Source organism: Limulus polyphemus, unplaced genomic scaffold, assembly GCF_000517525.1.
Source record: "Limulus polyphemus unplaced genomic scaffold, Limulus_polyphemus-2.1.2 Scaffold4182, whole genome shotgun sequence".
Lineage (NCBI taxonomy): Eukaryota > Metazoa > Arthropoda > Merostomata > Xiphosura > Limulidae > Limulus > Limulus polyphemus.
The window spans coordinates 51,302-62,123 of NW_013669792.1; the positions used below are offsets into that span (position 1 = coordinate 51,302).

The 10,822-nt window shown below is 34.0% G+C and overlaps 1 protein-coding gene across 2 annotated transcripts in view; it reads left to right on the forward strand.

Moving 5' to 3' along the window:
• Positions 1-6,298, forward strand: part of LOC106470720 (trafficking protein particle complex subunit 13-like) — a 39,114-nt gene extending 32,816 nt beyond the window's left edge. For both annotated transcript variants that reach the window (XM_022399357.1, XM_013931284.2), the window contains 3 exons: positions 2,431-2,531; positions 5,072-5,225; positions 5,880-6,298. In XM_022399357.1, the coding sequence (XP_022255065.1) occupies positions 2,431-2,531; positions 5,072-5,225; positions 5,880-5,981 (357 nt within the window). In that variant the 3' untranslated portion in view covers positions 5,982-6,298. The remainder of the gene's footprint in view (positions 1-2,430; positions 2,532-5,071; positions 5,226-5,879) is intronic.
• The last annotated feature ends 4,524 nt before the right edge of the window (positions 6,299-10,822 follow it).

The window sequence follows — 10,822 nt, forward strand, 5'->3', positions numbered from 1 at the left end:
CCAGTTGTTAAGGGTTCAGTGTGTTCACATATAACCCAGGTGTTAAAGACTCACAGTGTGTTCACATATAACCCAGGTGTTAAAGACTCACAGTGTGTTCACATATAACCCAGGTGTTAAAGACTCACAGTGTGTTCACATAAAACCCAGGTGTTAAAGACTCACAGTGTGTTCACATATAACCCAGGTGTTAAAGACTCACAGTGTGTTCACATATAACCCAGGTGTTAAAGACTCACAGTGTGTTCACATAAAACCACTGATATTTAATAAGTTTCCATGTGTTCGTGTAAAACCCAGGTGTTAAGGACATGCAGTGTATTCATGTAAAACTAAGCTATTGAGGACTCCTACTGTCTTCATGTAAAACCAAGATGTTAAGGACACATAAAATCAGTGGTCATGCCACTGATAACATGTATAAGAAAATGAAAAAGCAGTTTGTGTGTGAAGCTTGACTAATAAAGTTTATAGACACACTGTCAATAAATTAAAATATGAATCTATACTATTATTCTGCTTGTTTGTATGTACAACCGTTATGCGTAGTTAGAATGTTTCCCCAAGAAAAACCGTGCATGTGCATTATTCACTCGACAACAAACTATATGCCTGTGGCAGAAAGCTGCAAAGTTCAGTGATCAAGTCGCTACAGTTGCTGTATGAAACAAGAAGTAACAACAAAAGGGGAATATAAATGTACTTTACTAACCATATTGAACAACAGAATAAAAACTTATCAAAGTTTTAAAAAAGGTTTGACGTTAGGTCATAGAATAACATTATAAATTTATTTATCAATAGTATTAAGTACAGTAAAGTTTAGTCCTAACTAAACTAAAGTAAAAAAAATATACACACAGGTTACAGTGTTAATTTATCTCTCTATCAAACTTAGGCCTAACATAAGTTAAAGTTTTATAAAGTACAGCCTATATATAAGTGGATTTACACATTTCGTTGTCTACGATTACAATTCATTTGTATTGTGCTAGAAATGTTATATTTAAAGAAGTACTGTTACGATAAAGATACTAATTTGGCCGGGAATGTTTTGCGGGTCTCTGCTAGTGAATTATAATTAGTCATAGAGATGCTAACACACTAATTTTGATGTTTATATTAGCTAGTTTTATTTTTCTTTCCAGTGAATGACAAGCAGAATGTATGAGCTGTTTGTTGAGTTTTGTGCATTGAGTTGTACTGTAAAAAGTTGGTCACTGCTGAATGTCTGAGTACTATATCATACCATAACTGTATAAATAAACATCTCCCTTTACCTTATTAACTCTACTGACTGTAAAAAGTTGGTCACTGCTGAATGTCTGAGTACTATATCATACCATAACTGTATAAACAAACATCTCCCTTTACCTTATTAACTCTACTGACTGTAAAAAGTTGGTCACTGCGGCAGTTATGGTATGATATAGTACTCAGACATTTATAAATAAACATCTCGTTTTACTTTATTTACTGTGCACTGCTGTCTTTATGTTACTGCAGGTAATGGACTTGTATCTACTGTCTTTACATTACTGCAGGCTATGGACTTGTACAGAACATACACTACTGTCTTTATGTTACTACAGGTTATGGAATTGTACTGAATGTCTACTTCTGTCTATACATTACTGCAGGTTATGGACTTGTATCTACTGTCTTTATGTTACTGCAGGTTATGGAATTATAGAGAATATACTCTCCTGTCTTTACATTACTGCAGGTTATGGACTTCTAATGAATGTCCACTAGTGTCTTTTTGTTACTGCAGGTTATAGACTTGTGCTGAATGTCCACTAATGTCTTTATGTTACTGCAGGTTATAGACTTGTACTGAATGTCCACTACTGTCTTTATGTTACTGCAGGTTATAGACTTGTACTGAATGTCCACTACTGTCTTTATGTTACTGCAGGTTATGGACTTGTACTGAATGTCCACTACTGTCTTTATGTTACTGCAGGTTATGGACTTGTAATGAATGTCCATTACTGTCTTTATGTTACTGCAGGTTATGGACTTGTACTAAATGTCCACTACTGTCTTTATGTTACTGCAGGTTATGGACTTGTACTGAATGTCCACTACTGTCTTTATGTTACTGCAGGTTATAGATTTCTACTGAATGTCCACTACTACCTTTACTGCAGATTGTGAGTTTATGATGTCATTATCCTCTGCATTAGCTTTTGGGTTAGGATTTTGTATTAATGTTTTCTACAGCCTTCATGTTATGGGTTTATACTAACTTTATCACTGTTTAAAATTTATGATAAAAAACAAATCAAATGTATTTCTTTTCCAAATTCCTCTTAATTTTTTCATTATATATCTTAAGTCAAGTTGTGACATTTAAACCATAACTTTTTTCCGTATTTCTACTAGATTCTTTAACAGACTTCTTGTGTATGTTAACTTTTACACTAGGCTCCAGGCTATGGGGATATTAGACTAGTAATCGAAGAAATACCAAGTATGGTCACCCTGGAGAAGGCCTTTCTCATTGGATGTCGAGTATGGAATTCTTGGTAAGGTTTTTGTCAGTGGCATGAGGTCTCCTTTGGAAAAATGGAGCATTTCAAAATGCATGGTAAACTTGCGTGCTTAACAAATAGAAAATGAAGGTTTTACTCAGAAAAAGTGTGTAAGAATCTATGGTCATGATAGAATTACACACACATGAAGTTCAAGTTTGTTTTCATCACTGTACAGAGTTTTATTATATTTCACAATATTTTCTTCAGGTAGACAAACAGTGCATTTTGTTCAAAGTAAGACATCTAAAATTGTATTGAAAAGGGTTGTGTGGCAAACAAACTTTATACTATTAAACCTTAGTTTTAAGGGGAAAATTAATTAAAAATTAAAAACTAGTTCTCATTAAGAGAATGTGTGTATATATATATATATATTTTGCAATACCATTATCGGTCCTGGTTCTTACCACAGACATTATCCATTATGACAATAAGTTGACAACCAGGACCGATAACGGTATTGCGATATTTAATTCATTACTGCTCTATAATGCTGATTTAATTTCGTATTAACAATTAATGTAATCAATAGTTTGTAAGCTATATATATTAGGTCATCAAGAAATTAATTTCGCGTTTTGGAACACTTTCATTAACCACCCCCTAAAAAATGTAAAAAAGCAAAATATAATTTTAATACCCTTCAATCTTATTTATTTACAGAGCCATAAATAGAAAATCAGACCACACTTGCCACATCCACCTGTCATATCCTCTCTTTCAGAAATTGTCAGTAGTTCTCTCTTACATTAAATATTATATTAGGTCACATTTTAGAATGTTTTCATTAACCACCCTCCGAAATACGTACATCACGTATAATAGTTAAACGAATCGGCTGAACATCACGTTATTTAGCCTATATAATGTCTAAACTTTAGTATACTCTAATCCCTTATGGTGATGGCACACGACGAGACACACATTTGGCATGTAATGCTGTTTGAATACAAGAAGGGAAACAGTGCCTCTGTAGCCACAAAGAATATCAAAGAAGTTTATGGAAATGTTTTGAACGTTCGTAAGTGTCAACGATGGTTCAGCAAATTTCGTTCAGGTGACTTTAGCCTTAAAACCTGTGATGGCAGGAGCCCACATGCTGGAATTGATATTGATGTTATGAAGACACTTGTTGAGTCTAACCCAAAGCAACACACTCGTGAAATAGCCTTGAAATTGCATGTCTCTCATGAAACAATACGTAAAAATCTAAGGAATGTGGGAAAACTCCTTAAAGAAGGTGGGTGCCTCACGAACTATCCGATGATCATCATTTCCAACATGTGAACGTTGCTTCATTTCTTCTGGCGTGTGAACCAGTTTTGAACAGAATTGTCACTGGTGATGAAAAATGGATTCTCTGTGCAAATATTAAACATCAAAACAATGGCTCCGTCCTAGACAAAAACCCCTTCCGACCCCAAAACCTGGACTCCATCCGCAGAAAGTGATGTTTCCATTTGGTGGGACATCAGAGGAGTAATTCATTTCAAACTCTTCAATCCACAGTGAACTGTCAATGCATAGATCTATAGTCAGAAACTGAGGTTTAAATCAAGCCCTTCATCAGAAACGTGTTTTGCTCGTCAATCAGAAAGGTGGAGTTCTTCTCCACAACAATGCACGTCCACATGTAGCACATTTGATGCAACACAAGATTATGGAGTTGGGTTGGGAACTTCTCCCCCATCCACCATATTCTCCAGATATGGCACCATCAGATTACTATCTTTTTCGTTCGCTGCAACACCATCTTAATGGGAAAACGTATGCAAATGTGGAAGGTGTTAAAGAGGACATTGACATGTTTTTGCTTGAAAGCAAAGTTATTTCTTTAATCAGGGCATTAACAACCTGACTGTAAGATGGAAACACATCATCGATCAGAATGGAGACTAATTCGTTTACTAAATGTTTTGTTTTGATATATAAGTTGTTCCAGTTTTTTCATCTAAATAAAAGGGATATTAATTTCTTGACAACCTAATACATACGTAATGTATGTGTGTATATTATATATAAATTAAGCCTTAAAATTATTTTTATTTTAAATTCTATTCCATTTTAGTAGAAATATTTTTAGGGTGGTCTTTCGCTAGTGGACATAACATTTGATCTAAAAAGTGGTGATATTTTAAGTTAAATCATACACTAACTGTAAACATCATCAGTTTCTAATCTTCAGAACTAGTGGTAGTTTGGGGTGGTATTAAACACAGAAATATTTGTACTAATATAGGCCACATGCTTTTGGTTTCTTGTTATATTCTATGTTTGTTGAAAGAGAAGTGTTTACACTGTAATTTGACTAAAAGATTTAACAGACTTCTTCCTTGTTTGCTTATTTTAAATATATATTTAATTTTTTTGTTTTCAGTGTGTTTGGTAAATTTTGGTAATTGTCTTCCTTCTACTGTAGGATTGTAAGTAAAATATTCTTATTCCAAGGAAAAAGTTTGTTTTTTCTCAGATGACATAATAATTATATCTATTTAGAGAATCATAAAAAACTGTAATTTTTACCTTTGTAGTGAGCGCACAATGGACCTTGTCCTTACGTTGGACAATAAGATTAGCCAGGGATTGTGGTGGCAGGGAATATCAGGCCGTGGGTTAGGAAAGCTCGATCCTGGTGCTAGTGTTGAACTAAACCTGACAGCTCTACCAGTTAGAACTGGTGTTCAGGTAAGGATAAACACCAATGAATACATCTTTTTAGTAGAAAGTTGTGAAGGAAAAACCAGTTAGAACTAGTGTTCAGGTAAGGACAAACACTAGTGAATACATCTTCTTAGTGGAAAGGTGTGGAGGAACAACCAGTTAGAACTGGTGTTCAGGTAAGGACAAACACTAGTGAATACATCTTCTTAGTGGAAAGGTGTGGATGAACAACCAGTTAGAACTGGTGTTCAGGTAAGGACAAACACCAGGGAATACATAATCTTAGAGGAAAGGTGTAGAAGAATAAAAGAAAAATGTGAAGGACAAATTTCCACTGTTAGAACAAGTGCTATTTTTCAAAACATGTCCAATTGGCTAATTTTAGGAGATTACTTAGTACTGTTTAAAATGTTTAAGATAGTGTTATTTTTCTACTCTCAATTCTTTTTATGTAAGTATGAGTAACATAAGAGGTTTGTTTACTGTTTAACATTTGTATTTAGATGAATAACTGTATCAGAAGAATTGTTCCTAATGGAAATCTGTATTCAAGTATGTTGGTACTAACTATAATTTGTTAAAGGTTTTGTACTTAAATTGTTGCTTGTACAGAATGACTTTAACTGCTAAGATATTTATTTGTGAAAGATAGATCTTGTTTGTTTTCACTTCCTCCAGGTGGTGTCTGGGATCAGACTGACTGATGTTTTCTTGAAACGAATGTATGATTATGATGACATTGCCCAAGTGTTTGTAAACTCAGATGAAATTCCAACATAAATCTTCTTGCTTAGTTACTAGACATATTACTGGTGGTAATGTTTGTTGAGTATGTAAATAAATATCTAAATGTAATTTTTGTGTCTAAAAATAAATTTGAAATCTTGTGTCTTTAAGTTTCAGTAGTATAATTAATAATATGAATTTAAAATCATATTAGTATGCTATTATGCAGTATTACTGATGTGAAAATATCAAAAAGAGAGATATTTAGTTAGTGTGGATTTCTTGTTACATGTAGCTGTACAGACAGAAAGTAACTTTTGTACATTGTTCACGTCATTATCTAAGATAATAAAGATTAAGTTATGAACAGACACGGAGAATTTCTTGTATTACTGGTTTTTATGTAATTTTTCTATTGTGCATATTCAATGCAATATTTGTAGAATACTTAATTAAAACAATTTACGTTCTAGCAAAAGACAGGCATTTTAAATATGTAAGGAGATATTAGGTATCAGATGTAATAAGAGAAGTGTGTGTCTGGGGGAGGGATGATTACATAAAAACTTCTAAAATTGTACTGAAGTCATTAACTTTTAACTTGTTTAATACCTATATGCAGTGAAGTTAATGTTATTAAAACTAGAGGGGCACCCAGTAGAGCACATACCTTCAGCCATTCATTGTTGATCATATTCGTTTCTCAAAAAATGTGAAAATGTGTGTGTGTGTGTTTGCCTTTATCAACAGACATGGACCATTTTTGGTAGGACAGTGAGGAATAATATTCTACATATGTCTATCAAGTTTCATTAAAATCCAATCATTTTTGACTGAATCATAGAGCAAAAATAGTTTAAAAAACCTGTCCTCATGTTAACAGATAAGGATTTTTTTAGAGTTTCATGACCTTGAACCTCCAAAAACTAAATAGTTCCAAGTTGGCTCATAGTCCAAATGTATACCAACTTTCTAGAAATCTTGCTTAAAAATACACACACATACACACCTGGGTGAAAACAACAAACAAACCTGATTAACTAAAGTCGTTAACTTTTAAAATGTGTATATATATATGTAGTTGATGCAGCATAATCAAAGAATGAAAACTGTGTCCATATTTAAGTGTTATTATAACGTTTAGGACATTTCATAGGGTGAATGTTGCAAAATTTAGAATCACTTTAGTTATTGGGGACCCACTTAAGTGTTTTTGAATGTTTTATTTCTCTTGTGCATAACATTTTCAATGAAGGGTATATATATATATATAGTGTGCATGTGGTTTGGTGTTTTTTTGTGATACACCACACTTTAGTGGGCTATATGTGTGTCAAAGTACAGAACCTGCAGTGGGTAGAAGTGACAGTATGAGTGACCAAAATAAATGAGATTACTGAAGAAAAAAGATGGCTTGAATTACTTACAAATATAAATCAAAGTTTATTTAATATTACTTGTCATGATATTTGCCAAGCAAACTTAAAGTGGTAAAAACCCATTTACTATATTCAACAGTTCATTTCATAACAGATAAAGTTCTTTTGATCACTGTGTGGTTAGTGACAGTCTGAATAAGATGTATAGTAACATCATCCCTCCTGATATGAAAAATACTGTTACTACTACTATATATTGACAAACAGACAGTATTTTAACTATATTACCATTAGCTTTTAGATAAGCTGATCTTTGATAATTACTTAATAGAAGAAAAGAGGCAACCTTAAAGGAGGCTGGAATGGAAATGAGAAGAACTTGGTAAATGTCTCAAGATACTACTAGAATCATTACAAACTAGCAAACATGTCAGAATTATAGATTGTTTTAAGCTTCAAAAATTAGAGATAGGCTATTTCCAAAAATATTAAAACATTGACTTGGCTTTTGTAAACAGAGAAGCTAAATGGAAATCTGTCATTTTTTCTGTGTGCCTTGGTGCATTTTGAGCTCCCCCAAGGACATTGACATCTTCTAGTTGGTTCCAATATATGTTGATCTCATTTTATTTACCCATGCTTCTGCTCAGAGGAAATTAGTTATTAAAGCTATTGATATTTCTGGTACTTTATATTCAGAGGCTCCTTGGAGCCACTGTTCCTGTTGATCTGAACTCTGCCATGTCGTGTCCAGCCTGCATTGCTACATAGCATCTGTTCCACAGGATGTGTGTATTCTACCTTAATGGCTTGGATGAAACACATTCATAATATCGACTATAAGGAAAGAATTATAGATGACTTTCAAAATATTCACTTTCTAGTGTCGTTTCTGTTGGTTTCAAGCTGTCTAATTTTTAATTAATTCAATTAAATGAAAAATTCTTTAAATAGAGATTAATAGCAACCAATTTTTAATCAGTGGTTTCTTGATGATATTTGCTCAAATTACCAACATGTTTATCCCTCATTTCACATAAAGGAAACAGGAAAGATGTTGTTGATGTCATCATATTAATATATTCCCAACTTTTCAAATTAACAGTAATGGAAATTGTTTTTTTAATCCTCAATGGATTCAATATTAAGAATCAGATTACTTTTTAAAAGTTACAGTTTAAACAGGAAAAGCTAACAAAACATTAGACCTAAAATTTATGATGAAATGGGCAAATTAAGAAGAGTGTGGAAAGGGGAAAACATGCAATTTAGGTAATTTTCATCACAAACTAGTATACTTGCAACCATTGGTACATTCATAATCATTAATTTAATTAACAAATATTAAGATTTTGGTTTCATTATTATTTTTCATTCAATAATCATTAAGTGATTCTTTGAGAATGAAGATACTATATGAAGGTAGATACTATTCAGTCATATTATTTTTTGTTTTAATTTTCTGAAATTGTGGCTTGAATCCATGATAGAAAACTTTCAACTTCTGTGTAAACACTATATTTTCTTGGAGAAGAACATCCTTTGCCTCAGCTAATAATCCTAGCAAGATACCACCTGTTTTTAAACTTCATAACATACGGGGTCACCACCTCAAGTATCTTGGCTTGTAGCTTTCAGTGTAACTTGTGCAAAACATGTTTTGTGTGATAGTGTAACTAGAACTGTAACTGTTATCTCTGGCTACTACAGGAGGACTAGCTTTCTGAAGGACAAAGGCTTTAGTTCCACCTGGGACACTGACACTACCCCAACTTGTTACCACTCATAAAGAACCAGTGGGAAAACTGTTATCTTTGGTTACTACGTGAAGATTAGCTTGCTGAAGGCTTTAGTTCCACCTGGGATACTGACACTACCCCAACTGGTTACCTCCCCTAGGGAACCAGTGGTAGAATTGTTATCTCTGGCTCCTACAGGAAGAGTAGCTGAAGGGTGAAGGCTTTAGTTGCACCTCAGACACTGGGAAAACTACCAAGGAAACCTCGTTGGGGATGACAAATTGGAAGCACGTAGGTTTAAAGACCACTCATTCCACAAACTGTACCAAAGCAATATCGTTGTTATTAATGACTGCATTCTTTTCTTGGTAACGTGCTCTGGATTGGAAGTTAGGATGAACTACCACACGTTGAATTTTCGCAACGATTTCTTCTGGTCCTGGACTTCTTAGTGCTTTACCTAGCTTGATGAAGAACTTGTTTTCCATTTGATCATCTGTGTACACTGGTGTAACTAAATTGCTAATATCAAAGAAGTTGAAGCAGTGTGCAGCTGTAGATACCCATCTGTTGCTGATGAGGGAACAGCCATAAACAAGGGGAACTTTGTCAGTTGATAACATACACATTCATTGTGCTAAATTCTTCGGAGCACAAACGCTATCTATGACCCTCTCCTTTCTTCTGGTTTTTTTGCTATTGGTTTGCCGCACAGGGTATTCTGTCTGTGCTTCCACGTGAATGTTCCTGAACAATTTACAGTTCTTGTTGTATAGTGTCTGCACCTTACAGATATAAATACCGCTATCTTGAACAGAGAAGTTCGTTATTTGAAGGTTACCTTCACCGAGGTTACTGATTCTTTTGTTGAAGCTTACCCGTTGACCATGAACATATCAAGAAATAGTCGCAGTGGGATCATTTACTTGATAGAATAACAAAGCCGTGTCTTCAGGCCGTACCTACAACTTATTCCTGAGCTAAGAACGCTTTCTGATGGAGATATCATACATTCTAAATCTTATGATTGATTAAAACATAAAATACCTGTTAATATATATTTCACAGTAATTCTGAATAAATGTACTTATGGAAAATAAAATTTAGTGAAGATATTGTTACGTCTCCGTTCGTTAATTGATTTTCCGTTCCGACGAAACTTTAGCGACACAAGTCCTTTCTTAAATAAAACTGATTTATTCTTTCCGAATACAACTTTACAATACACTTAATTTCAACAGTCGCGCTATAATTCTCAACGAACGTCTCACGTACTGGAGTTCAATTACACACTCTCTGACTGCAGTTCAGTTACTCACTACTACACTGTTGTCCCTTCACGTTGTCAATGTCTTATATATACAAGACTAACGCATATCTAGTAAATGCTAGGGCATTTTTGAAAGAACAGGATATTTCTAGAAAACAGGTGGCGTGATACTAGCCACGAACAATAGCCACTTACAACAAACCAATAACAATTAACAATAATTAAATGTATAGAATTACAAACACAAAATTACAATTCAACAAAGTCTCTTAATTTTATGGGATGTATCTTCTTCCGTACTGGTCTCCGTCTCGTTGGCTTCTGCTTCACGTGGGGTTCATCTGCTTCATCAGAAAATGTCCTATCGTCGGTAACAGTCACATCAGTGGTAGTAACTTCATCAAAAGCTTCACCATTTCCATTCTCAAAACTGAGTAGAGTTTCTTCTTTGACGGTGGCTTCTTCAGGTGGCACGTCTTCAGCAGCGTCATTTGTTCTGTTGTCCAC